The following is a 23216-nucleotide window of genomic DNA, read 5'->3' on the forward strand; positions in this document are numbered from 1 at the left end:
TTCTACAGGAAATTTACTGGACGAAATTTCCCTGTGGGAACGGATATATCGCCCACAGGAAAATTTTACAGGAAATATCCTGTAGCAAAATCACTCTAATATACCAACAAGAGTGCTTCATCGTGCTTCGTCCGTTGACAACAATGACTCTCGTTGGAAGCCTTTTTTGTCGCTCCAAAATTCCATCATAACGTCGTAGTGCAGTGACAATGCACTAGCTGGACCATTACCAGTCTCGCTGGGACTCCAAGGTATCGTCAATGCCCATGCGGCCTTCATTTTCAAGAACTAAAAGCGAAAATATACAATATATTATGAGAGTTTAAATAGATACAACAACTTAACTTGTCTTGTACTTGTGCAACGGAAAACTCCTCCGTCGACATGCTCAACTCCACTGCCAGCATAACATACGCCGCCTTCTTCTCGGCGTTGTTTTTCAAGTCGAAACGCTTGACCGAAGTCGGAACAATTCATGGACACTCTCGTCGTCCCAAAGCGAGCCTCGCTTTGGGGTGTCAATCGACGTGCGCTTTGCGCGTCTGACCTTCTTGGCCTTTGGCGTTAGTTGCACTATGTACTGAGTGTCAGCATACGTTGAAAGTAGACATAGTAGTGAATACCATGGGTTTCTACATCATGCGTGTGAGCGTCGTCGTCATCACCCATGTGTCAGTCTGCAAATTGACTGTAAAGCAGGAATGGCTGGTACAGGGCAGGAACACCACATCCCTGCCTCAAACCAAATTGTCAGGCAGGAACGTTATGCGGATTTCGGATGAACTGACTAATCAAATTGATTTAATCCCAGCCTGAATTTCAAAAAGCTGGAATGGATTATTCAGCGACCAGGCTCTAATGATTATGCAGGCACAGCACACGGCTCGATGCAATGTCTATATCAAGAGCGCAGCTTGAACAGATCTCGCGGCGTGAGCTGACGGTGCATGTAAAAATTACTGCACAATAAATGTCCTTCTTGAATTGGACCGTTGCGATGAACGAGCGTTGATTGACCAGAATTTGGCAGATTCTCACAATTTGTGGTTCTTTGAAATTCAACCCCCTGATTGGACAATTCCACTTCAATTTGACCATTGTGGTCATTTTTATCCAATCATTTGCCATCGTTTCACCGGGTGTTCCAACCCTAAGAGACAGAGAAGTCACGATGTTGGCCGAGATGAACCAGCACCAGCATGGCCATAAGCGCCTGCTCAACATCCTCTTGCTCGGCAATGGAGTACGCATCAACCCGCGTGAAACGACGTGACCCGCACCTGGGTAGGCTCTTGCCGCTGGCATCCTTTTGAACAGCATCTTTGTACTCGGCGACTCCGGTGGACTCAACGAGTTCATCTGCGGCGCCATGTTCTTGAGCTACTCGTTCGCGGCCATCCTCATGCTGAACCGCAACCCGTCCGCATTCTCGGTGGGATTCGCTGTTCCGTGTCAAGGCTGATCACAGGAGTGTTTCTTTGTAGATCGGCATGTTGATGGGGTCGTCAGTCGTCCTGGCGGCTTTGGCGTTCCTCAACGCATTATACTGGGTCTGCATCCTCATGTATGCCTCTATGACCTCACTGTTGGTTTAGTTGGTTGCATCTGCAACCATGGAGGACCATACGGTGGCGGCAGGCTTCGCGGGAGCTTTCAACTTGATATACTTCGTAGTCGACGCAACCTTCGTCTCGATTTTGTATCGCTCCAAGCACGACATTATTGAAACGTACTCTGGTTAGCCATCTCTCGATGCTACATGCGCATGATATGCTTCCTTAGCCTACGACTACATCCCCGACAAGCATGAAGAAGTCGCCGACGTTGCGACCACGTCGTGCTCGCACTGCGAAGGCGACGACACGTTCTCTGTATGTTCGTATCAGTCGTCCGCGCAAGCCCCATTGCCCACAGCAGACATCTAGACCTGTTGCAATGGAATCCATATCTAGTCGAATGCCTCATCACTTAAGCATCCATTTCCTGAAAACGCTAGAGTGCGGTCTCTCGGGCAACGACCATGTCGATCGTGCTGTGAACCCACGGCTGCTCATACACAGTCGGGTCGTGCAAGTGCGCGGGCGACTCTCGGTGTGCCGCCGACAGAATCTATTTCCCGTTCAGTGAAAATCGTTTGTTGGCGACTGCACCTGCTCATCGGCGGCTTGGGACGCGAAGACTTGGTCCATAAACACTGAAGGGTCCTCAGCAAACTTTGCCATCCATGATCGGTTGGCGACGTGAGAGTTGATGCGCCGCACCAGGTTTGCCATCTACCAGTAGGTTATCTTCTCTCTGTCACGTTTTCAGGGGCCATTCGACGGACCTGAAGTTCAAGCTGGTTGAGCTCGTCCGTCGTGTCTTTACGATGCGCCGCGATAGAAGCGAGCGCGGCCATTTGAGTTTGGAGCAATGCTTCTTCGGCTTGTACCTTCTCCAGTGTCAGTCCATACCATCATGTAGCAGCCTCGGCGACCTCGATGCTGAAGGACTTGGTGCTGAGGCACACTTCATCTTTGTGGGCATCATCCAACCTAGGACAACTTTAGATTCTCATGCAGACATGTCACGGTCAAGGACTTTAGATCAAACTCTAGGGACACGGGGCCAACGGGGGTGAGCTTCTTCTGGAGTTTCCCCATCAACGCGTGGATGGGTTGTTCGGAGCACTCAAAGATGCGCTGGAATGCGGCATCGTTTGAGATGGCACGGGATCCGTCAACCTGCATCAAGTCTTTGTCTTTGATGTATTGCCACAGCGCGAGCGAAATGTCGGCCTTGACGAAAGAGTCGTCGGCGCCGTGGGTTGGCTTCACATACGGTGCCAGGACTTCGTACAAGTCCGGAGATAGCACAAAGCGCTCGGGGCTTTGGTGGCGAAGCAGTTGGAGCCGAAGCGTGTGACCACAACAGCCTCTCTTCCCAGGACGAGTAATCGTAAACCCATCCGACTCGTCGCCTGAACGAAAGCTAGACCACTGCAAAGGTGACAGAGAAATGGACTTGAAGAAAGCTGAAGGGAGAAATACCTCAATGGGATTGCAGCCAGGATACAGTTGATCGTCCAATTCCAGGATGGCTTTACGAAAAAAGTTGGAAAATCGCTTCGTTGTGGGCCATGGTGTGTTCCCGTCCATGACCGTGCCCTCGACGCGAAAAGTCCACTCGCCATCGTCGATCAGTTCTGTTCGGTGTACTTGCTCTCCGTCGCTTGAAGGGGATGGAGCGCTGCTGTTGCTGTCGGATTTCTTGGATGGTACGAATGAGTAGTAGAAAGACACCTTCATGGTTTTTCGGACCATCTACAGGGCGATCGCATGAGCCAAACCAGCGATACATCGCTTGCTGAAGTAGAATGCGTTACCTTTGGCGGATTCTGGGTGCTCATGTGAAGTCGTCGAACGTGGCGACCTATCGTAGCATCAAGTTGCTTCTCCAGTGCCTTCAATTGCTTGTAGGTTGCATATTGATCCGGGTCAATAGTCTCTGCCTGACACGAAAAGTCACATCAAGAGAACTGACCGAAGGAATAGACCCGCGGTACCTCTGCAAGTAGGACAGACACCTTCCGCTTCGTTGTCGCCTGTGCCGCCTCAACATCTGCCATAGTTTTCTTGAGATTGAAATGTATAAAATGATGCGGGTATTGCAAAAAGAACTCCAGAAAATTATACAGTTGATCAACTCGACTCTTTCCCAAGATGACAGTCAAGTGCCATGGCGGATACGGCTCGCTGGGAGAAATGGAGTCCTTCGAGGCAGATGACGACATCATCGCCATCGCCGGTGGACATTCAGCGACGTATGCAGCAACGAAGACAACTCTTTATGGATGGGGCATGGGCCTTCATGGTGAGACCATGACTTCATCGACTGCAACGTGGCCGCTGTCGGTTCGAAGTATAGCCTGTGGCAGATCTCATGTGGTGCTCTGTATCACGTCGGGGAAGTGTCTTTGGTGGGGCCGCCATCTCGGCAGCGAGATCACACGTCCCCAAGAGATTGTGTTCCCGATCGACGATTCAGTGCACGCAACCCACGTGGCAGCAGGCGAAGCGCACTCGCTTGTCATGGATGGGACTGGTCGTGTCTTTAGCTGGGGGTCGAATGAGTTCGGTCAATGCGGACGTACTAATAGCAGGGACAATGTCACGATCGTGTCCGTGCCCAAGAGCAAGTACATTGCGGCAGGTGCCAATCATAGTGCTGTCATCACAACGAGTGGCCACTTGTACACTTTTGGTTGGGGTCTCTACCACCAATTGGGGCATGGAACCACCGAAGACGTTCATATCCCGACTCTTGTCTCCAGTTTGGATGGTGTCGGGGAGCTTCAAGGGGGGCAATTCACGGGATTAGCACAAGTCGCATGCGGTGCATGGCACACTGCAGGTATCCAGCACTCGATTCAATCTATTGCTCAATTTTGGTGCAGCTCTCACGACAACGGGTGACGTGTACACATGGGGCTGGGGGCAGCATGGTCAGTTGGTATGTCCATCTCCATCACAACACGAACCTCAGCACTCTCGACGCAGGGCCACGCAACTCTAGAAAGTCAAGTGTTCCCTGCTTTGCTCCATGTGGACTTTGCTGTTCAGGATATTTCCTGCGGCACCCGCCACACCACAGCACGAACAGTCGATGGATCGGTCCACCGGTGGGGCTTCACGTGTCCATCGCACACGATCGTCGCGGGCCCAAGCCAGCACCCCAATACGACACATCACGTCGTCGTTTCGTCCAAATTGTGTCGTAAGATTGCATCGGGGGCTTACCACGACGTGCTGGACGTCGACAGCACCACGGATCGATAAACGTTTCAACTATGCAGTGGTCGTGTTCACTTCCTGGCGCTCTATTCCGCCGAGTCTTCGTTCTCCTCGCTCACGTCTTTTGCAGCGTCCTCGATATCGTTGACAGTGCCGCCTTCGTCGTTGGCAGGCTTCTGTTTGTCTTCTTTCTGGTCCTTCTTAGGGAACTTCTCCAGGACTTCCTGCGTCAGGGTATCGTCGTACAACCCCAGCGCCTTCATCGTAGACGTAAGAGCAAACCCGTCAGGCTTGGCGGTCATGACGTTGATCGTGTTGCGGCCCCGCCAAATGACAATGTTCAGCAAAAGTTTTCTACCATGCATCATGTGCTGTCAACCAAAAAGTCAAGAGATCCAACGTACTCTGGGATGGTGAGGGCGACACCGTCGTCACGCGCCAGCGTGCAAACATAACTTCCCAACGGGGAGGCCTTCAGGACACCCGCAAGCTCGTCGCTGAGTTCATCAAACTGGAGCAATTCACCTCGTCGTTCGAGGAGGTATTGAAAGTCACGGTTGCCAACGGTGACCTTGCGTGTGTTCATGTGGGGGAGTGCAATGTGCGCGCCGGACTGCGTCAGACGGTAGGTGCTGTCTCCGATGCCAAGTTCGTGGCGTTCAAATACTTTGATGCCGGTGTAAACAACCTGAACAAGCAAGCGAGTCATGGGATTTTAATGTCGAGGGGTGCAGATACCTTCATGTCGAGCGCTTTCATCGCAGGCAAGAGCTCTTTGGACACGGACGAGGTGACAAAGTTAACGGTGCGGCCCGAGTCGGATCGCGTAAAGAGTTGACTGGCCTCGAAGGTTGGACTCATGTTGTATGTCGTTTGAATCGACGCATACTCGTTAAAGGGCAAGTACTCTTCGCCATGTTTCTTGCCCTTTTGCTGCCCAGCAGCAGAGCTTGCGTTCTCTGACGGAGTTTCCCCCACCTTTTCGATGAGCACAATGAAGAAACCACCCGTGTTCTGTCGGACAATTCCATCAGATATTGACATGGAACGTCTGCACGTACTTCGTCCTGAGGCACGCAGCGCATACACCGGTCCAAATGGAACGACGCGACTTCGTCAGCAGTGGGAGGGAATACCGTGGCCGGCAACGACTTGTATCGGCCCTTGGCAGCCTCAGCCGCTTCATCGAAGTCGGCTGTTTCCACCATGTCGTAGTCGTAAACCTTCCACGATGAGATGCCGCGACGGCGCTTCAGCTTGGGCAAAATGTTGGACATATCCATGAGGCGAAGCGAGCCGTTGGACCACCGGAGAAGTTCGGCAACCACGGCTTCGTTTTCGACGGGATTGAACGAGCACGTCGAGTAGCACATACGACCACCGACCTGGATTCCAGTGTAAGATTCATAAACATGGTTCATGTATACCTTGAGCAACGTCGCGCCGTGCTTGACGATCGACAACTGCAGCGGATGCAGCGACAGCCCGTTGCGGACGTGCCACTTTTGCCAAATCAAAGGATTTTTACGCATGGTACCGTCGCCACTGCAGGGAGCGTCGCACAAGATGCGATCGAAGAAACCCTGTTTGTTGTCAGTACTGCTGAGCAAAGGAAACTTTTGCGCTTCATGACATGTGATCACCAATGCAGGCGAACCCACGCGTTTTGTCTAGAGGAAGTGCCGCCATGAGAAGACTTGGTTGCATCCAGAGAGTTTCGCAATGTACCTGATGGGTTAACATGTACGCTCGCTTAATGTCAATGTCGTTGGCTACTATCAGACCCGTAGGCATCTTTCCCGTCTTGCTCTCGTCATCATGAAGGGATTCCAGAAGCTGCGATGTCTTGGACCCTGGCGCAGCGCACATGTCCAGCACCTACATACCATACACAACAAGATACGCGATGAGGGTCTAAGCGGAAGGGCCAGTGGTACCTTGTGGTGCGATTCAACTCCCAACACAAGCGGGGGAATCATGCTCACTGCCTCTTGGCGCGTAATGTCTCCCGAGTCGGACAAGTTGACCAACCACTTTTGAAAATCGCTCAGAATGTCCAGCTTTTTGATCTTTCGACGTTCGACGCTCCATTGAAACCCCTTCCCGTCGGGGTACCACGGCATCGTGCTGATCGGCGCGATCTTTTCCCCGTCAATTTCAAGATCTTCGTACTTGAAGTCTGTCGCGATGCGCTCCTTGATCCTGCATGTCCTCGTGACTCGTTGTCGCGGAAACAACATTGTGTCCTACTTGTCTTCGTAGGCACACGAGTTGTTGATGCGGAAGGTAGTTGGCAACGGGAGCGACAAATGCTTCAAGAAAGTATCCCATTCTTCAGTTCCTACAATCGCTTGGTCCTGGTGTTGGTGTCAGTGCGGCAGCCTGTGGTTGCACAGGTACCCACCGTATAGTACTTTTCGAACTGCTCATTCTTGTACACCCACTCGCCAAAACCTGCTTCGCGGTCCGCGCCGTCGCTCCTCGACTTCTTGTTCCATGTGTTCTCGCCTTTCTGGCCCTTGCGCTTGCGAAAGTTGCGCTTCCCCATCGTCCGTCGTTTCCTGCGGCCGCAAATGTGCAGTCCAATTATTTCCATGTATCCGGTTGTCCGGATAATGAAGCAACCCACATTCCCACGTGAACCCCGAGTGACGATCGTTGCCGTGTGGGCAATCCGTGTGTCACAGACTAGGTCCTAACCACGGTGACCACACCTACACGTGAGCAACACTTGGTCGCAGCAACAACCGAGGCAAGTCTGCCGCGACACGGCCACTGTGGAGAGCGCCGAAAAGGACATGTTGTCGGTGTTGGTCCGCACTACGTGGGCGTGGGTGCATTCAGGTGTACAGTTCGTTGCGGCCCCGCCAACGGGACTCACGCGGGTCAAGTTGTGTCCCAGAGAGAAGAGCGGGCGAGGGGGTACTGCATCGCGACTGATCCTCGTGTCCCACAAGAACACTCTGCCTCTTGGATGCACCGCAAGAAACTTCAAGGTCGACACGTTCATGAAAGCGGTCGCGTGCGTGCGTCCGCAATAGCAAGCGATAGGTGGCGATCGAACTCGACGATATGTACCAATCGGCCACTTTCCTTGGTCACGACGGAGGGGGGGGGTTGGCGGAGGAGATGCCGCCCGTCTGTGGTTCTGCGATTGTGAGAATTCCACAGCGCGCACACAACTGCAGCAGGTCGTCGGCGCCATCACGATTGATTTCGTTGGCGCGGGTCGAGATCCGAAACGGTCGAGGGTCCAAACACACCATGATTGGCTGAAAAGATGCCATCATCCACGAATCAACACACTTGGTCGCAACTCGACATTGGCGAGATGTTGTGAAATCAAACGCTTTTCAACCAATCCGAACGGAGCAGATGTCAACCGCGAAATATGCTCTCGGTGAAACGCCGCCACATGTTTTAACGTTCCAGGCAAGGCCTCTCGTGTGAGGAACAACCACGCTTAAATATACATGACCGCGCGCGTAAATATGCCGTTGCATCATCATCCATCCCCAGCCGTTCGCTTCTGAACGCTGGCGATGTGTGTGGTCGCGTCTGTGGCAGGCACGGCGAGCCAGCGTGCTTGCCGCCCCCTCCTCGAGAACACGCAAAACGTAGAGAAAGGCTTGGTCAGGTCCTTCCTCGTTTTTACCAGTGCATTGAAAAACGTAGGTCATTCGACATGTGCACATTCGGCACCGAGATGTCGCGGGCGTTGTAGAATCCAGTGGGGCGTTTCGGACGTCGGGCGAATGCGGCCGATTTCCGCCCGAATTAGGCCGAATTCGGACGTTTGGAGTGGCTCTTGCATGAACGACCGAATTTGAAGGTGGCGGGCAGTGGGATCTCCGGTTGCACACGGTTGCGTCAGTCGATTCGTTCCAGCGAATAAGTCGAGGGCTGACGACACACGGCACCTTCAAGTCGAGTGGGCTGCGCCCCCACGTCGGCCATTCTTCAACCCACCACCATCCCCCCACACGACCGACGATGGTAGACATCGCGCCGCAGTTTCAATTTCTCACACAAGATCTGTCCAAGTCCCAATTGGCCGTGACCGCGCCGGCCAAGGACGCCCTCTGGTTGCGTGGCCAACCGGCCCAAGTCCAGTGGGAACCCGTCAACTTGTCCGTCGACCAAGTCCGAATAGTGTTGCTGCAAACGAGCTCGATTGCCAACCAGACCGGCGCGTACACGATGGTGGCCGAGTGCACGTCCAACAATGGCGTGTTCGAGTACCGAAAAGTGCCGTGGGGTCTTTGCATGGACAACGACTACTTCATCCGCGTCATGTCGTTGGACGGTCAGCAGTTTGTCGATGGCGACTGCTTCTCGATCAGCGTTTAACTTATGGAGCCTCGCCCAAGCAAACACCCCTCCCATGGCTCATGTATCATTAATTTAATAGAGTTCTCCTTCGGCGAATCATTCCATCATTATCCCGTGCATTTTCTCCACTTTTTCGAATGTCTCGGGCGTGTGCTCAACGATTCGCATCACCCGACGCAACTGCCTCCTCCAACATGCTCCATTCAACGCATCATGCTGCCATCTTGTTGTCCTGCACGTTGTCTCTCCAAGAACTGTTCATGCAGCGCGTCGTGTTGAGGTCACAGAGGCAGCCCAGTCAACGAGGCTCCAAGCATGCGAAGTACGGACCGGGCGAATGCGTCACTCGAAAGATACGCCACAGTGACCAGCAGATCTTGAGCCATCCTGCCCGCGTCGAACCACGGCGCTGATTCCATATCGAACGGTCATCGGTCACCATCATTCAACGAAATCTGCTTGGGAAGCCATTCTCATGCTTATGGAATTCACCATGCTCGAGCTACGACCGTACGGGAGTGGGCGAGATTGTATACTGTTGTACGACTCAAGGGATCGCTCACGTGACAACATTCCGATGCGAGCGGCGACAATGTGCCGACGACGGCCGCGATGGATCGAAGACGACGATGCGGCGACACCGCATGGCAGGATGCACAAGATGGGGAAAGTGTGTCTATCTACAAGAAGGAGGAACCTTGATTACATGGATGCGACTTGAGGTTCCGCCTGGTCGACGCTGCTTGAGTGCGTGACCTTGACCACGTACGGCGTCTTCTTGGACGCCACGTGCGACGGCTTCCCGACCAGACCAAGGTCCGCAAACAACGCGTTGTCCTTCTCGAACGCAGGGTTTGCCGTTGTGAGCAACGTGTCGCCGTTGAAGATGGAGTTGGCGCCGGCCATGAAGAGCAAACCTTGTTCCGCGTCCGAGAACGACATGCGCCCCGCACTCAATCGCACCATTGTCTTGGGCATTAAGATTCGAGCTGTCGCAATAGCACGAGCCATGTCGAACGCCGTGACGGGCGGCAATTCTTCCGACGCGAGCGGCGTCCCGGCGACAGACACTATAAACAATTCATGAGATCATGAAGCGAGAACGTGGCAGTGGAGGACAACGACTGACCCAAAGCATTCACAGGGACCGATTCAGGGTGTTCTTCCATCGTCGCCAGCGTATGCAGCAGCGCGATGCGGTCGTGTTCCTTTTCGCCGATCCCCAAAATACCACCACAGCACACAGAAATGCCAGCCTTTCGGACATTCGCAATCGTGTTCAACCGGTCGTCGTACGTGCGTGTGGAGATGACCTATGCATACAAGTCATGGATTAGCACCTCTTTAGACGAGAAATGCACCAGGTGAGGAATAGTCTTACGTTGGGGTAATGTTCACGGCTCGTGTCCAAGTTGTGGTTGTACGCGGCCAAACCCGCTTCTTTGAGTTGCACCGCTTGCTCCTCTGTCAGCATACCCAAAGTACAGCACACTTCCATGCCCATGTTGTTGACTTCGCGGACCATAGTCAACACATCGTTGAACGCGTTCTTCTTGCCGACTTCGCGCCACGCCGAGCCCATGCAAAAGCGGGTGCTGCCAGCCTTCTTGGCGCGCGCCGCCATTTCAAGCACCTCGTCCACCTTCTTTCGGGGCTCTGGTTTGACGAATGTCTTGTGCTTGACGGATTGCGAGCAATATTTGCAATCTTCTGTGCAACCACCTGTCTTGATCGACAGGAGCGTGCACTGTTGGACTTCACGTGGGTCGAAGTGAATGCGATGAACCGTGGCAGCTTGGTACACCAGTTCCAACAGCGGTTGTTCGTAAATACGCTTGACTTCGTCGCGCGTCCAATCCTAGGTGCGCGTCAAATCAGTTCGCACATCCCCTCCTCGGTCACGACGAAGTGAAGGTTGTCATACAGTGCGGACTTCAGAAGACACGCCATTCAACGACAAAGATGCCGTGGACGCAGCTCGGAATGCAGCTTGCGGCCGGAGCAGCGCGCGAGTGACTTGGCGGGCGAGCATGTGTGTGGGGGCCGACGGAAGTTTTGAAGTGGCACGTGTGAATGAGCTGTGGATGACAAAATGTTGAGGTGGTAGAGTTCATAGAACGCAAAAGTTAAACTAAAATTATATCGGTTTTAGTGAATGATGTGGGTGCTATACATATTTGAAGTGAAATACATGCCACGGGCTTGCTCTGTCCATGAGGGTTTTATGTACCTATGCCGGGTCCCTGCGCTATGATTGGCCAGTGTCGATTGAACACTGTGCTGACGCAGGGTGGGAGGCCGGTGCTGGGAGATTTATTTAATTGTTAGCACATTTGTATGGGATTTGTATCTCGGGTGAAACAAAATAGCTGCTCATGTTGTGAGTCGGGCCTTGAACACTGGCCGCACCTTGAGCGCGGCGGCGGACACCTTCCAAGCACACAAGGCCAAAGCGCACATATTTATACTACCAACGCCGGAGCTCCGTGTGGTCCACGATCGTGGAGGCCGACCATGTCAATCGCACGCTTCCTTGGCGAGCGACAGGGCCATTCGTCTCGCCAGGAAAAAGCCTATGTCTCGACTACATGCGTTGTATATGCATTTATTCCGTGCTGAAAGGACAAATGGCCCCTCCATGGAGAGCGCAAGCCAGAATGAAGATTGCGCATGCAACATTGCGTTCTACTTCGGCGTACATGTCGATTTCAAGCCCAACGCATGATACCACGTCCAGAACGAGCTATTTGGACCATATACCTTGTCATTGCCATGCCTACGTATATGAGGCACTCGATGCACGTGCTGCCCCCTCACACGTTGGACGAGGACGCGCTTCCTTCGTCAGACGAGAAGGGGACGTGCGGGCTGATTGATTACCACGACTAAAAAGCTCACCCCGATATCGAGCAAACATTATCCGAATAATCCGGATAATCTTCAACTACCGCCATTCAACATGGCCACCATGGAGGTAAACGCTGACTGCGTCGGTATCGGTGCGTTCTGCAGCCAGCACAAGGATGGCTTCAGTGGCGTGATCAAGTCGGCGTACGACGGAATTTTTGTTATGGCATGCGCAAAGATCCTGCTTGCCATAGACCAGAAGACTTTCAAGTCCAGGAAGTGAGTGAGGACGGCGACATCGCGCAGTTGGATAAAGCCGAGAAGACTGGCGCGATGTTAATTGCTCCGTCAACCCAAGAAAAAGTGAAACGTGAGAATTTGGACATTTGCGAACCAAACGAAGGATGGAACGCCTTCCTGGAGGTGTCTCTCGGGACTGAAGTTGTGCAGCGAATCGCTGGTATCGTGCTGGAGTCCATCGAAGTCGTCGACGTGCCGGCGCCAGCCCACCTCAACGACAAAGTTCGCTTGCTCCACGCCATCCAGGTATCTGTCCTCGTGACCGCTCGTCTTGATCGTTTGATGTGGACAGCACTGTTATCCCGGTGTGCAGAGCAACAACGGCAAGGACGACGACACCGGTCATACCATCCTCAAGCTGTCTCTCGATCCAGTGTACCAAAAACTGCGCCACGGGGGCGTGGATGAGGACGATTCAAATGTTATTCTCGCGTTCCTCCTCCGGGGGCCACTGGATACAGGCGCAGATGCTGGTACCAGTCGTCGAGATGGATGCGGCGCTCAAACGCTGTTGATGCGAAGGTGTCGCGCTCAAAGGGAATCGAACAAAAGACCAGCGCACATTGATCCATCGTGTTGTGGCATCGGCCACCAACTGTTTGGTCACGAAATCGTCCGACCACGGCGGTGTCCACGTCTACTTTTCGCCAAAGACCCTCCGGCGAAAGCGCAAGCATGACACGTATCTCCAGTTTGTCCTAAAAAAGGCAAGTTTTTTTCCACATGGGGATGCACATCCCAACACACACTGCCGCCACAGACGAACGTGGACCATTTCACGGCGCTGGATATCCTCGCCCGCACGTGCCACGCGGCCGTGTCCGACTTCAGCGTCGCTGGCACCAAGGACAAGCGCGCTGTGACGTTTCAGCAAGTCGTAGTCAAGAATGTGTCCCATGACACTCTCTGGAAGGCCCAGGACACTCTAGCTGCCGAAGGATTGCATGTGGGCGGGCTGCGGTATGTGGAGAGGCCACTGGTACGGCGTTGTGGGCATCTCGACGAGTATTTTTGAACGAACATGCCGGTGTAGTCGCTCGGTCAGTCGTCGGGCAATCGGTATCTCCCTTCTCCCACCTCGACACGATGAATGAGACTCCATGAAGGTTCACCATTCGCATCCGAGACGTCCATGCAGCGCCCCAAGTTGTCCAAGCGGCCATGGCAAGCGTGACGGACGGCGGTGTCATCAACTACTTTGGCTATCAACGGGTTGGTGATCCGACCACCGTCCCGACGCGGGCACACCACATCGGGCACGCCATGCTGCGGCATGATTGGGAACGTGCATTCCGCCTGCTCTTTTCACAGACCCAAGCGCATGATTTGAATGTACCCGCACTTTCCACCGCATCCATGATGGTTACATGACCCTTAGCTGGCCACCAAGCAAGCGTTCCTGGAATCGGGCAACCTTTCGCAAGCCATCAAGGACTTGCCCCACAAGTGTGTATCCGAGCGCGCGGCGTTGATGGTGCGTCGGCTGCTTGCTTCATCATTGGGTGGCGCGGGATTGAGCGTTCTGGAATCTGCAGGGACTCAAGCGCCATGGCGCCACCGAGTACAAGAAAGCCATGCTGCAGATCCCATACCACCGCCGAGTCATGTACCTCCATGCGTACCAAAGCGTGTTGTTCAATCGCATGGCCACCTACCGACTTAACACGCATGGCCGAAACGTGGTCAAGGGAGACTTGGTGCTTGATACAGCGACGAAATCCATTCGCGTCGTGGAGGAATACCCCGAACGAGAACATCTCGATGACGTTGTGCTGCCGCTCGTGGGCACCAAAGTTGTGTACCCCAACAACGACGTCGGCGACAAGTACATGGAGGTAAGTGCAAGCACCGGAGGTCTTCGTGACTGTCTGTATTCGTGTAGCTCCTGCGTGCCGAAGGGGTCGACCCCGCGACGTGGACCCAAGAGGCAACAGTTCGAGGCGCTTATCGGTCGTTGATCTGTCGCCCTTCGCACGTCGAATGGGACATGGGTGGGTTCTCCATCCCGTCGATCTATGTCGAGGGTCGAAGGATGCATGGTGTGATTTTGACATGTTGTAGTGGTCGACGCAGGCGTGGTGACGGTGTCCATGCATCTTCCACCTGGGTCCTTTGCCACGATATTCCTTCGAGAACTGATGAAAGAGCACCCTGCCGTGGCTACTGGCACTTTGGATGCTCATGGCACGCCGTCCGACGACGTTGATGGAAACCCCGAGTAGATAGGCTACCACGACAGGCCTATGCTAAGAATAGACTCGTTTGTCCTGCTTTTGACTGGACTTGAAAACTTCCTCATCTCACCCTCCTCGCATGAAGCGCGCCCTCCAACAGCACCAAGACGAGTCCACGTACGAAAGGCGGCCGCACCTGGTCATCTCCTTGGAGAGCCAACAGGTTGAGTTCACCCCGCGGACGACTGCAAAGCACCGGGACGAACTGGTGGCGCTACGGCAGCGCGTCCACGCGTTGGAAACGCTACTGGCTCAACAGCCCGACCATGACCCAGTGTTGAAGCCGCCCCACGCAACGAAGCTGCTGCCCCCACTAGCTGCAGCAGACCTCACAATGACCGTACGTACATGGAATTCATGCCCTTTGTCCGATACTTCGACTTCCCGTGGGCAACGTAGCTCTCCGCGAGCGCGTCACTGACGCAACTCCCACCACCGTCGCAAACCCAGCCAGCGTTTACGCTGCCCCGACAAGCGACCGCTCCGGGGCTTCTGCTCCAGCCTCTCGGTCCGACCTCAAACGGTCCAACCAAGGCAATGGCGGAATCGACCCACTGCGACCCGCGAATGTCGACAAAATTCATAGCTGACCAAGACGGGTCCCTCGTTGTCGCCGTATCAAAGCGCAGTCGTCTGTACGAGATCATTCAGCGTGTCTCCAACCGCGTTCGCATCAACGACGAGCAGGTGCGCCTTCATCCGCCTCACCCCATTCTCGAATGCATCGACGAGTGTGTTGGTTAGATTCTTCGCCTGAAGAAGATCGTCGACGCAGAGGTAAGGCTGTCATGGCATCACAGATGCCACTCACATCGTCGGCCCAGTTTGGCGACGTGATTGCTGTGCTGGAAGGTGTCGACGTGGAACCGGACGCAAGCGTTGTCACGGAGAAGCTGCATCACTTAATTCAGACGGGATCGCCGTCCAAGGTCGGACAAGGCATCCGACCGAGCTCCTCGTGACGAGGCTACCCGTAGCATTTCGCGCAGGGATCGCCGCCCAAGTTTCACGCGCCCGACGTCCCGTATCCCTTGATCAAGATAGCGCACGCGTTGTCCATGTTGACGGCAAACCAAGAAGTGGTCGTGCTCGTGTCGAGTGGGGCGTACAACCCTGTCCACATGCTCCACATCCGGGCTTTCTACGTTGCGCGTCAGGTGCGACAAACCGTTCAACGTCCTGGCGACGACATGTCCTTCTAGCACATCGAGTCGAATTATTCCTTTCCTGTCGTCGGAGGCATCATTTCGCCGTGCCACGACACTTACGGTGCTGTTGGCGTTCGCGGATCGTGGTGCCACCCACTAACTCGTTGACTATCGCAGTTCGGACCAAAAACCGGCGCAAGCCGAGGGAAATGATCCCAAAAGCCCATCGACTGGCCATGCTGGAGGCAGCGACAGCGTCGTCGACTTGGATTGAGGTGGACAAGTGGGAGGTTCCGTCCCGTCCGATCCGGCGTCATGCGCTCAGTTGAATGCACCTAGATCACACGACGTCGCGTGCTCGACTACCTGAGCACCCTCACCCATGTCCGGGAGGTGGCATCCTTGGCCCTTTCGCCACCACGGGCGGACTGACTGTCGGCGGTAGATCTGCGAGCACCAGTTCCCGCACTTCAAATTCCGCGTTCTTTACGTGTGCGGAGTCAATACGATCGTCAAGCTGAGCCACACTGCGCTGAAAGAGGAAGGGTTTGGTGTGATGGCTATTTGCCGACCCAACCAAACGGACATGCTGCACAAGCACCTCGGGGCCAAGTACGACGTCGACATGCGCCAGTCTCTCTCACCATGACGGATTAGGTGGAGTAAGACCGCGATTGTAGTCGAGGATACAGGTGTGCTCGCGTGCGAACTCGAGCGCGCGACGAGCTTTCGGGTGCGCCAGGCGCTGATCCAAGGCAACGTGGATGTCGCGCCCATGGTGGGGAAGAATGTGGACGAGTACATGCACCGCCATCGCATTGGCGACAAAGTTGCGGGCCGCGAGCCGTGGACGTCGGGGGATCGTCTGTGGCGGGCGCAGGATCTGCCCCACGTCGAATACATCGAGTCCGAATTGATCCAATGTCGCCACAACGACGCGGCAAGCTACGCTGACGACTGAACGATACGCCATCTCGTTATCGTGGAAGGGTTACACAGGGGCCGATGCAAAGAGGAACGGAAAATCAACCACTGTCCATCGCTCCATGCGTCGCTCGAACCGATGCCTCACAACATTGCGATCCATGGGGTCTGGGCTGCGAGTTTGTCTGTCGCTGCGAGTACACAAGCAAGTACGCTAGTCACAGACGCCCGGAGAAATGTTATTCGAAACGAATGCATCCCACGATACGTGACCATGATCGGATGAAGCCTTTCGGTGGAAGAGATCGCTCGTACCTTGAGCAGACGCCACGTCTTTCCACGTGCATTTGTGCACGCGGTGGTCGTTAAAGTGAAACCATCCTGCACCGCCCAGCGCGTTGTTTGCATATGCAGTGTAGTGCCCTTGCGTGAGTGTTCGCCCTTCGTGGACGATGGCGGCGTCCAGGTCGTACACCGTTGACGTTCGAGGAGGAGCGGCCATGATCATCGACAGGTCCAACCCTCGCTAAACAAAGCAAGCGGAGCGATGACCTCCCAACGACAAGGAGAAATCGACTCACCTCCGGAAACGCCACGTGCGTGGGAATTTTGTCGGGCTCGCCATCGGCTGTCCAGCCCGTGCGATTCACATGAAAGATGATCACGGGTGGAGCTGCCCCGAGTTGCGTGAGCTTGACAGCGTCTTGCTTGGCATCGCAATTCGAACAAAAGTACTGCGCGTCGCCTAGACTCGACGCGTCAACGTGGTTCATGCCAAGTGCTGGTACGTTGAAGGGACTCGGCAGCAAAGGTCGTGGCCAAGCAATCTGGAGAGAGGTCATCGAGATGACGAACATGCGAATTGTCGGAGACAACGCCATACCGATCATGGAGCAGTGTGCAGTGGCTACGCGCCGCCGGCGACCAGCATGGACGCGATGAGGAGTAGGGATGTCCACGGAGAGCACACCTGACGTAGAGTTAGTCGATGCCAGTCAATGACGCATGCTTTACCAAGGAACATCTCGTTCGTCGACGACTCATGCATGCATCGATTGCATGTTATCTACGCGCTCAGAGTTGATTGCATAACTGTTAGCTCCATTACCGTGCGAACGACAACCCCTTCAAAAAGAGCGTCGACGAAACATCGCGCGAGGGGCGGGTCGACAACCGATGCAGCGCCCGATCGCATCGAGTCGAGGAGATGTCGGAGAAGCTCGTCGCAGTCCTATAGAGAGAACGCCATCTTGTCCATTCACACAATGGAGCATGATGTTAACACACTTGCTGCTTGAAACCAGCCAGCGTGGGAAAAGTTTGCCACACCACCGCTAGTATCGCGTCGGGGGAAAGAGCAGCGTACTTGCCACTCCACAGCCGCTGCATTACGTGCTTGAGCTCCCATAGGAGGGCTCTATAGGACTCGCATGACCAAGGACGAATCGATACCGTGTGATACCCTGGCGGCCCAACCGTCGATGCCGACATCACCGCGTTCTTGAGCAAAGTGACGTGGCTAGATTCAAGGTTTGCATGTGCCCTAAGTTAAAATGTTCCAGCACCTGAGCGATTGCAAGGCAGCGTTCATGTAGCACGTGTTGCCGAGATTGCGCAGACCAGTGTTGCCAGGATAGAGCGCATTCAAGCGTCGAGATGGCTTCGCCATGGTTCGGAACTTGGTGGTCCAAATGTCCTGCGACAACCTAGTCAAGTGACCTCTGCGTTGGGCACAGCCTACCTTCCACGATGCAAAACACTTGAACAGTATCAGGTTTCTCCATCTGTATGACGCCGTGTAGAGAAGATCGTCGCGTTTCCGACGGGCTGCCGCTTGCTTGGACAGGTACGCTGCATGGAACGTGAACCCGTGGACATTGTTGACCTTTCGCCACTTGGCCGCCGGAGATCGTGCGCCGGACGGTGTCTGAAGAAGATTATAAGAAAAATGCACCACCCCGACGATAGCGAAAACAACCTGCCGCGTCACTCGTGCCACCTCCAGGTCTTGGCTGAGAAGTCGACGTATCAAGTAAATTTCGCCCCGAGCGTTGTCCATATTCGAGGGCAACGCCGCCGCTGCATCAAAACTGCAGCAGAGCCATCAGAACGTCTCGTCTGCTATCGCACGAGGATGTGTTTTTACCAGTATACCTTATGGCCCGCCTCGTTCAGCTCCATGTACAGGACATGCTAAAGGAAGTCCACATCCCATTTGAAGACGGTTTCCAGTCGACTATTAGAGACCTCGGCGGAGATGGCGTGATGTCTCATGTGCGTGTTGCTGTCGCCGTCGTTGGTTGCAGTAAAAGTGTCATGGCAAACAAAGTTGCCGCAGAACAAGCACAGCCAGAGACACGTGGTCGTGTCACATTCGCAGCATGCCCACTTGGATGGGTCCATGATGGCAGGTTCGACAGCGGCAAGATGTATCGAGGCGAGTGCATGTTGCGTGTGCTCTTCAACTGCGAGCAGTGCCGCTTGTTGTTTACTCCGCGTACGCATCGAGATGGTGGCCGATGGTGGCAGTGTCCGTTCAAGATACGACCGTTTCGCGTATGTTCAACTGTCACAGGGCCATGGACCTTCCTAAGTAGGCATGTCCTCCTAGAGCCGATACATTCAGGCACTAGGTGTGCTTCCTTTCCACCTTCATCCTCACCATCGCGAAGAGAGCTCCATGGCGCGCCCACTGCGTTGGCTTGGTCACGAACCATTTCTTCGCCACTCGTGGAATTTTAGAAGTTGAAGCTCGTCATGCGAGGAATTCGACCAATCAACGGTCGCGACTGTGAAGACGCGACATCTCGAGAAAAATTCTCGCTCTTTTATACTTCGAAGTACGTCGAGAAGTGTACATATATAAATTCAAAGTAGTTGGATCTGGCAGAAAAAAATTGGGCATCGAGCAAATGTTTTTTGGCCAGGGTTGTGAAAAAAGGTTTCTGGGAATCGTTGGGGTGTTTCTTGTGTTCTTTTGGGTGAAGCAGTTGAGCATTTGGCGAGAACGGAGCAGAACGGCAAACCATGGGCAACAACTCCTCGCGAGGCCGAAGCAGCAGTGCGGGCGGTACCAGCAGCATCAGTTGCGCCAATGGCCCCGCGAGAGTCTCTGCATCCAAGATAGTGTTGCTTTCCACGGCCAAGTCCAGTCCAACTTACGATGGGGACAACTTTACTCGACCAACGGGGTAACATATGACAGATACGTTGGACCAAGGGCTCCCGAGCTAACGACGATGCATGTGATGTAGCTTGTACAAATCCTGCAGCTGGGAGCACAAAGCGGTGCGGAGATTGGTGCTGGAGCGCAAGATTGCACCACGGTACCCTGGCAGCGACGCTGCTACCGCCAACTCGTACGAGTGCCCGATCTGTTTTTTGGTATGTTTTGCTCGTCCATGCTCATGGCCACCCTAACGAACTTGTATGCAGTATTACCCCAGCACGTTGAACCAGAGTAGTTGCTGCAAAGAAGCGATCTGCACGGAGTGCTTGCTCCAGACCAAACCACCAGGGAAACGCGTGTGGTATGCCATTCGATGTGAATGCCGCGTCATGTACACTTTGGTAGCTGTCCTTTTTGCCATTCGGACAACTTCCGAACGAATTTCACGGTGGGGTCCACGGGGACGTTGAAGTCTATCCTGCGATCGGACTCGGATTGCACGGAGGTCAGCAGCCCAGAAGCATCCATACTGCACGACGATGACATCGAAGTCCCTTTTGCGTCCGTGGCCGACAGGAAGAAACTCCAAGACGAACTGTCAGCCCAAGTAGGCATCGCGCGCGCCTCGTCCATGCCAAACCATCGCTCGACAACTTTCACAGCGTTTCTGTCGGGAGGCGACTCGGATGTCTCGACATCATGCTTGGAGGACATGATGCTCTTGGAGGCGATTCGCAGATCCATGGCGGATTGCGCTATGCAACCTCCAAAACGGCACGACCAAAGACAAACCATCGCACATGGCAGCCGCAACTTGACTCCGTCCGCCGCGCCGTCGGCAGCCAGTTGAATGTTCCCATGCTGTGATTCGTGTGATAACATGTGCATATTTATGACATGCAACTATTTGTGCGAATGCAAACGTGCATGCACAACTCGCATCCATCCGACGCCGTCGTAGCATTTGTCCAAATCTCCATGGCGGAGCACCGTCAACTCGAGCAACTGAAGCCCCCGCGCAAACATCCCTTCGAATCCCTCGAGCGCATCGCATGCATGCAGTGATCGAAACCGGGGTAGCTCCAAGCTTGTGGGATCCGTCCCACCCATACGATTCCCCATTCTTTTCTCCGGCTTCGTCGCATGAACGACGTCGTCCCGCGTGAGCGAACCACTAGTGTTAGTGAAAGAACTGAACTGCGCAACGTGTAAGTCCGTGCTACCGCTTGCCTCGTCCATTGCGTTTTGGGGTGCATCCTTGAATGAAATGGTTCCGGCGATGGCAGAATACGATGCGATCGCTCGGTGGAAGTCGGACCAAAAGACATTGCTTCGGTGCAACTTGTTGTGAGAAGAGCATGCCAGGAACCACTCACGCTTGGTCGGGCAACTACCAACTTGTCCAGTTCCACTGCAACCATCACCCCAAACCGCGCAATGGCAGTCCATCTTGTCACAGCGTTCCGATATAAGCAGAATGGGTACAAGTCAGCGCCGCCATCAGTTGTGCCCCGCAGTCACTTGCGTTGATCACCGTGTTTCATCCTTGACCACGACCGAACAAGCGTGCCATCATTTCAGAGTAGCGGATGAGCCAGCTGACACAACGAATGTGACTCCCGATGATTCCCGTCGGCATAACATCCACCAACGCTGGCGTTCGCAGCGATAGGGTGCATGCGGAGCTCACTTTCAAGCTGTATGGAGGAGCTTCGCTCCAGATACGTGCCGCGGCACTTCGAATTGGACTTGCCATCGTGACTGAAACTTGCTCTGGGCGGGGTTGCGAGGGACAACCGGAGTATCCGGAAACAGGCTGCGTCATGGCAAACGTTGTGCCGAGATACCGCCAGAGAAATCCACGCCATGGGCCTCGGGAAGGAGCCGGCCAAGCCAAGGCGTATACAGTGAACGAAGAGTCTCGGTACATCCTCGTGCGCAACATTCCTGCGCTGGGTGCGACCGAAGAGTTGCTTCAACGACTCGGAGAGTTTGGGCGAGTCGAACGCCACCGCCTCGAAGACGACCACGACGACGCGTCCGAGTACATCGATGTGCTGTGGGTACAATTCGATACGGTGACTGCTTCGCGTCGCGCAAAGGCACTGGCGGTGAAAAATCCTTTCTACGGCAGTGTCTTGCAGATATCTTATCTCCCACAGGATGAACAACCTACCGACACCCGATCGAAACTCGACGAGCGACGGAAACTGCTGCAGGACCGGTATCGAGCACATCAACGGCGCCACGCCATGCCCGACATCATTGGACCTCTCCTACCACAAACCCAACCACGCCATCAAGCCCTCCCGCCACCAGATACCCATACAAGTCGTCAATTCTCGCTCGCTTCATCCAGCGCAGAGGCAGATCCTTCTCCGCTTCCTCAAGTGCCCCCGTCCCACAACAAAAGGCGACGAATATAGTTAGAGTTATATGTACTTCTGCTCTTATTTACGACACCACGACTGTGTGCTGAAACTGGCGGCGCATGGCTCGCACGAACGCCGACAAGTCACCCGTGCTGTTTAGCTGTTCCACCAAGTTGCCCAGTGACGGGATGGCTGGTGAGCTCGAGTCCACTATGAAAAGCCGTCACTGTTGAGAGCGATGCACACTTGAAAGGATGCCAGTCGAAAGGATTTACCAGCAAACAAGTCATTGTCAGGTCGAACTCGCAGGGAGAACGAGAACTCGCGACGGGGAGCGTTTGGATCGATGTGTGTGAATACGAAAGAAATATTTTTGTCTGAAGGCAATGCGGCGTGAGGCATTTGGGTCGAGATAGAACGTGGTTCCTACCTCCTTTCGCGTCGATGACGAGCCCAAGCTTCTGGTACATGTCGATACACTTGAGAAGCTCAGCAACACAAAGTGAATGTGTTTGGGCGGCTTGTGACGCCTCTAGAATCATGCATCCAGCGCGTGAGAAATCATGAAGAGCGATTGCTGTTTTGATGGTTTCGGGATGTGTTTCGATTCTCGTACCAAGTGACAAGGTGGAGAGTTTGTTATCATGGGCCGCTTTTTGTTCTCGCAAGCCCAGTACAACAGGCTCCGACGTCGACAATTCTGCTTGAAGGTGACGTACTTCGCTCTGACTGCTCTGTATGGCTCGTAAGTTCTCAGTCCTCGCTGCTTCTCGAGATGACGACGCCACAGCAAGTTGCTCTTTCTTCGCGACAAGATTCTGGAGTTGCTGACGGTCCTTCTCCATCTCAACCGCGCATATCTGCTTGGTTTCTTCGAGAGACGACTTCTCGTTTTCCACCCACGTGGATACCTTCCTTGCCGCGGCGGCCAAGTGCGCCTCCAGAGTGTCGGCCATCTTCCAAATTCAAATGTTTTGCTACGTTCAAAAAAAAGGTGGTGTATGGTATTAATACTATCGATTTTTAACGATTCAGCCATGTTTTTTTGTCGATTTCAACCAATTCACGAAAATTTTCAAGATTTTGAGTGAAACGTGTGATTGGCCAATATCATGGGT

The 23216-nt window shown here is 54.1% G+C and overlaps 11 protein-coding genes across 19 annotated transcripts; 5 read left to right on the forward strand and 6 right to left on the reverse strand.

Annotated features, from left to right (window-relative positions):
• Positions 1–1143: 1143 nt before the first annotated feature.
• On the forward strand, positions 1144–1989 carry H310_09116 (hypothetical protein). Its single transcript, XM_008875094.1, has 5 exons — positions 1144–1243; positions 1289–1432; positions 1485–1550; positions 1596–1737; positions 1783–1989. Exons 1-5 carry the CDS (start codon positions 1172–1174, stop codon positions 1923–1925), a joined length of 567 nt encoding a protein of 188 aa, XP_008873316.1. The 5' UTR covers positions 1144–1171; the 3' UTR covers positions 1926–1989.
• Positions 1593–3619, reverse strand: H310_09117. 2 transcript variants are annotated; one of them, XM_008875096.1, is made up of 8 exons: positions 3545–3619; positions 3365–3490; positions 3030–3302; positions 2581–2970; positions 2477–2534; positions 2327–2431; positions 2151–2273; positions 1593–2109 (listed from the first exon to the last, which is right to left on the reverse strand). In XM_008875096.1, the coding sequence occupies exons 3-8, from the start codon at positions 3170–3172 to the stop codon at positions 1993–1995; spliced, it is 936 nt and encodes a 311-aa protein (XP_008873318.1). In that variant the 5' UTR covers positions 3173–3302; positions 3365–3490; positions 3545–3619; the 3' UTR covers positions 1593–1992. The 2 variants fall into 2 exon arrangements, with proteins under 2 accessions (XP_008873318.1, XP_008873317.1); XM_008875095.1 differs by having other exon boundaries at positions 2581–2978.
• Positions 3620–4612: 993 nt separating this feature from the next.
• On the reverse strand, positions 4613–7974 carry H310_09118 (hypothetical protein). Its single transcript, XM_008875097.1, has 9 exons — positions 7177–7974; positions 7023–7129; positions 6710–6974; positions 6501–6650; positions 6200–6442; positions 5834–6157; positions 5511–5786; positions 5177–5460; positions 4613–5126 (listed from the first exon to the last, which is right to left on the reverse strand). Exons 1-9 carry the CDS (start codon positions 7366–7368, stop codon positions 4859–4861), a joined length of 2109 nt encoding a protein of 702 aa, XP_008873319.1. The 5' UTR covers positions 7369–7974; the 3' UTR covers positions 4613–4858.
• Positions 7975–8659: 685 nt separating this feature from the next.
• Positions 8660–9211, reverse strand: H310_09119 (hypothetical protein). Its single transcript, XM_008875098.1, has one exon. The coding sequence runs from the start codon at positions 9156–9158 to the stop codon at positions 8733–8735; it is 426 nt and encodes a 141-aa protein (XP_008873320.1). The 5' UTR covers positions 9159–9211; the 3' UTR covers positions 8660–8732.
• Positions 9212–9766: 555 nt separating this feature from the next.
• On the reverse strand, positions 9767–11171 carry H310_09120 (biotin synthase). The gene is made up of 4 exons (XM_008875099.1): positions 11029–11171; positions 10486–10962; positions 10234–10417; positions 9767–10174 (listed from the first exon to the last, which is right to left on the reverse strand). Exons 1-4 carry the CDS (start codon positions 11134–11136, stop codon positions 9807–9809), a joined length of 1137 nt encoding a protein of 378 aa, XP_008873321.1. The 5' UTR covers positions 11137–11171; the 3' UTR covers positions 9767–9806.
• An 862-nt stretch (positions 11172–12033) lies between these two features.
• Positions 12034–14523, forward strand: H310_09121 (hypothetical protein). Of its 4 annotated transcripts, XM_008875101.1 has the most exons (11): positions 12034–12155; positions 12206–12497; positions 12544–12724; positions 12774–12958; positions 13012–13230; positions 13285–13310; positions 13358–13583; positions 13630–13725; positions 13787–14086; positions 14134–14242; positions 14313–14523. In XM_008875101.1, exons 1-11 carry the CDS (start codon positions 12064–12066, stop codon positions 14471–14473), a joined length of 1887 nt encoding a protein of 628 aa, XP_008873323.1. In that variant the 5' UTR covers positions 12034–12063; the 3' UTR covers positions 14474–14523. The 4 variants fall into 4 exon arrangements, with proteins under 4 accessions (XP_008873323.1, XP_008873325.1, XP_008873322.1 ...); XM_008875103.1 differs by having other exon boundaries at positions 13787–14242; positions 14313–14522; XM_008875100.1 differs by having other exon boundaries at positions 14134–14522.
• A 22-nt stretch (positions 14524–14545) lies between these two features.
• On the forward strand, positions 14546–17111 carry H310_09122 (hypothetical protein). The gene is made up of 10 exons (XM_008875104.1): positions 14546–14825; positions 14885–15172; positions 15230–15262; positions 15310–15414; positions 15463–15642; positions 15688–15754; positions 15811–15923; positions 15973–16026; positions 16079–16245; positions 16291–17111. The coding sequence occupies exons 1-10, from the start codon at positions 14565–14567 to the stop codon at positions 16592–16594; spliced, it is 1572 nt and encodes a 523-aa protein (XP_008873326.1). The 5' UTR covers positions 14546–14564; the 3' UTR covers positions 16595–17111.
• On the reverse strand, positions 15924–19276 carry H310_09123 (hypothetical protein). Of its 5 annotated transcripts, XM_008875105.1 has the most exons (14): positions 18805–19163; positions 18704–18750; positions 18536–18647; positions 18299–18484; positions 18123–18253; positions 18020–18076; positions 17845–17974; positions 17666–17788; positions 17572–17623; positions 17441–17527; positions 17346–17384; positions 17139–17302; positions 16873–17083; positions 15924–16771 (listed from the first exon to the last, which is right to left on the reverse strand). In XM_008875105.1, exons 1-14 carry the CDS (start codon positions 19060–19062, stop codon positions 16659–16661), a joined length of 1710 nt encoding a protein of 569 aa, XP_008873327.1. In that variant the 5' UTR covers positions 19063–19163; the 3' UTR covers positions 15924–16658. The 5 variants fall into 5 exon arrangements, with proteins under 5 accessions (XP_008873327.1, XP_008873329.1, XP_008873331.1 ...); XM_008875107.1 differs by adding an exon at positions 19220–19276 and having other exon boundaries at positions 18536–19164; XM_008875109.1 differs by having other exon boundaries at positions 15924–17083; positions 18712–18750.
• Positions 19277–19536: 260 nt separating this feature from the next.
• H310_09124 (hypothetical protein) lies at positions 19537–20636 on the forward strand. The gene is made up of 4 exons (XM_008875110.1): positions 19537–19748; positions 19812–19941; positions 19993–20087; positions 20132–20636. Exons 1-4 carry the CDS (start codon positions 19585–19587, stop codon positions 20574–20576), a joined length of 834 nt encoding a protein of 277 aa, XP_008873332.1. The 5' UTR covers positions 19537–19584; the 3' UTR covers positions 20577–20636.
• Positions 20637–21531: 895 nt separating this feature from the next.
• On the forward strand, positions 21532–22213 carry H310_09125 (hypothetical protein). The gene has a single exon (XM_008875111.1). The coding sequence runs from the start codon at positions 21550–21552 to the stop codon at positions 22150–22152; it is 603 nt and encodes a 200-aa protein (XP_008873333.1). The 5' UTR covers positions 21532–21549; the 3' UTR covers positions 22153–22213.
• On the reverse strand, positions 21884–23103 carry H310_09126 (hypothetical protein). The gene is made up of 4 exons (XM_008875112.1): positions 22715–23103; positions 22529–22630; positions 22374–22475; positions 21884–22308 (listed from the first exon to the last, which is right to left on the reverse strand). The coding sequence occupies exons 1-4, from the start codon at positions 23052–23054 to the stop codon at positions 22181–22183; spliced, it is 672 nt and encodes a 223-aa protein (XP_008873334.1). The 5' UTR covers positions 23055–23103; the 3' UTR covers positions 21884–22180.
• Positions 23104–23216: the final 113 nt, after the last annotated feature.

The sequence above is a fragment of the Aphanomyces invadans genome, assembly GCF_000520115.1.
Source record: "Aphanomyces invadans strain NJM9701 unplaced genomic scaffold supercont1.20, whole genome shotgun sequence".
NCBI lineage: Eukaryota > Oomycota > Saprolegniomycetes > Saprolegniales > Verrucalvaceae > Aphanomyces > Aphanomyces invadans.

Coding starts and splice junctions, on each gene's coding strand:
- H310_09116 (XM_008875094.1), top strand. CDS start 1,172: ATGTTGGCCGAGATGAACCAGCACCAGCATGGCCATAAGCGCCTGCTC. Junction 1,244..1,288: donor TCCTCTTGCTCGGCAATGGA/GTACGCATCAAC, acceptor GCACCTGGGTAG/GCTCTTGCCGCTGGCATCCT. Junction 1,738..1,782: donor CATTATTGAAACGTACTCTG/GTTAGCCATCTC, acceptor ATGCTTCCTTAG/CCTACGACTACATCCCCGAC.
- H310_09117 (XM_008875095.1), bottom strand. CDS start 3,607: ATGGCAGATGTTGAGGCGGCACAGGCGACAACGAAGCGGAAGGTGTCT. Junction 2,979..3,029: donor CTGGCTGCAATCCCATTGAG/GTATTTCTCCCT, acceptor TCACCTTTGCAG/TGGTCTAGCTTTCGTTCAGG. Junction 2,110..2,150: donor CCCAAGCCGCCGATGAGCAG/GTGCAGTCGCCA, acceptor AACGGGAAATAG/ATTCTGTCGGCGGCACACCG.
- H310_09118 (XM_008875097.1), bottom strand. CDS start 7,368: ATGGAAATAATTGGACTGCACATTTGCGGCCGCAGGAAACGACGGACG. Junction 6,443..6,500: donor CGTACATGTTAACCCATCAG/GTACATTGCGAA, acceptor CACTTCCTCTAG/ACAAAACGCGTGGGTTCGCC. Junction 5,787..5,833: donor GCTGCGTGCCTCAGGACGAA/GTACGTGCAGAC, acceptor ATTGTCCGACAG/AACACGGGTGGTTTCTTCAT.
- H310_09119 (XM_008875098.1), bottom strand. CDS start 9,158: ATGGGAGGGGTGTTTGCTTGGGCGAGGCTCCATAAGTTAAACGCTGAT.
- H310_09120 (XM_008875099.1), bottom strand. CDS start 11,136: ATGCTCGCCCGCCAAGTCACTCGCGCGCTGCTCCGGCCGCAAGCTGCA. Junction 10,963..11,028: donor TGTCTTCTGAAGTCCGCACT/GTATGACAACCT, acceptor ACGCGCACCTAG/GATTGGACGCGCGACGAAGT. Junction 10,418..10,485: donor GCCGTGAACATTACCCCAAC/GTAAGACTATTC, acceptor TTGTATGCATAG/GTCATCTCCACACGCACGTA.
- H310_09121 (XM_008875100.1), top strand. CDS start 12,064: ATGGCCACCATGGAGGTAAACGCTGACTGCGTCGGTATCGGTGCGTTC. Junction 13,311..13,357: donor GGTCAGTCGTCGGGCAATCG/GTATCTCCCTTC, acceptor GACTCCATGAAG/GTTCACCATTCGCATCCGAG. Junction 14,087..14,133: donor TCGGCGACAAGTACATGGAG/GTAAGTGCAAGC, acceptor GTATTCGTGTAG/CTCCTGCGTGCCGAAGGGGT.
- H310_09122 (XM_008875104.1), top strand. CDS start 14,565: ATGAAGCGCGCCCTCCAACAGCACCAAGACGAGTCCACGTACGAAAGG. Junction 14,826..14,884: donor CAGCAGACCTCACAATGACC/GTACGTACATGG, acceptor TGGGCAACGTAG/CTCTCCGCGAGCGCGTCACT. Junction 15,755..15,810: donor GCCGTGCCACGACACTTACG/GTGCTGTTGGCG, acceptor TGACTATCGCAG/TTCGGACCAAAAACCGGCGC.
- H310_09123 (XM_008875105.1), bottom strand. CDS start 19,062: ATGCGTACGCGGAGTAAACAACAAGCGGCACTGCTCGCAGTTGAAGAG. Junction 17,385..17,440: donor TGCACACTGCTCCATGATCG/GTATGGCGTTGT, acceptor ACCTCTCTCCAG/ATTGCTTGGCCACGACCTTT. Junction 16,772..16,872: donor AGACGTGGCGTCTGCTCAAG/GTACGAGCGATC, acceptor GTCTGTGACTAG/CGTACTTGCTTGTGTACTCG.
- H310_09124 (XM_008875110.1), top strand. CDS start 19,585: ATGGGCAACAACTCCTCGCGAGGCCGAAGCAGCAGTGCGGGCGGTACC. Junction 19,942..19,992: donor AGTGCCCGATCTGTTTTTTG/GTATGTTTTGCT, acceptor ACTTGTATGCAG/TATTACCCCAGCACGTTGAA. Junction 20,088..20,131: donor CCACCAGGGAAACGCGTGTG/GTATGCCATTCG, acceptor ACACTTTGGTAG/CTGTCCTTTTTGCCATTCGG.
- H310_09125 (XM_008875111.1), top strand. CDS start 21,550: ATGGCAAACGTTGTGCCGAGATACCGCCAGAGAAATCCACGCCATGGG.
- H310_09126 (XM_008875112.1), bottom strand. CDS start 23,054: ATGGCCGACACTCTGGAGGCGCACTTGGCCGCCGCGGCAAGGAAGGTA. Junction 22,631..22,714: donor ACTCTCCACCTTGTCACTTG/GTACGAGAATCG, acceptor GCATGATTCTAG/AGGCGTCACAAGCCGCCCAA. Junction 22,309..22,373: donor TGACAATGACTTGTTTGCTG/GTAAATCCTTTC, acceptor GGCTTTTCATAG/TGGACTCGAGCTCACCAGCC.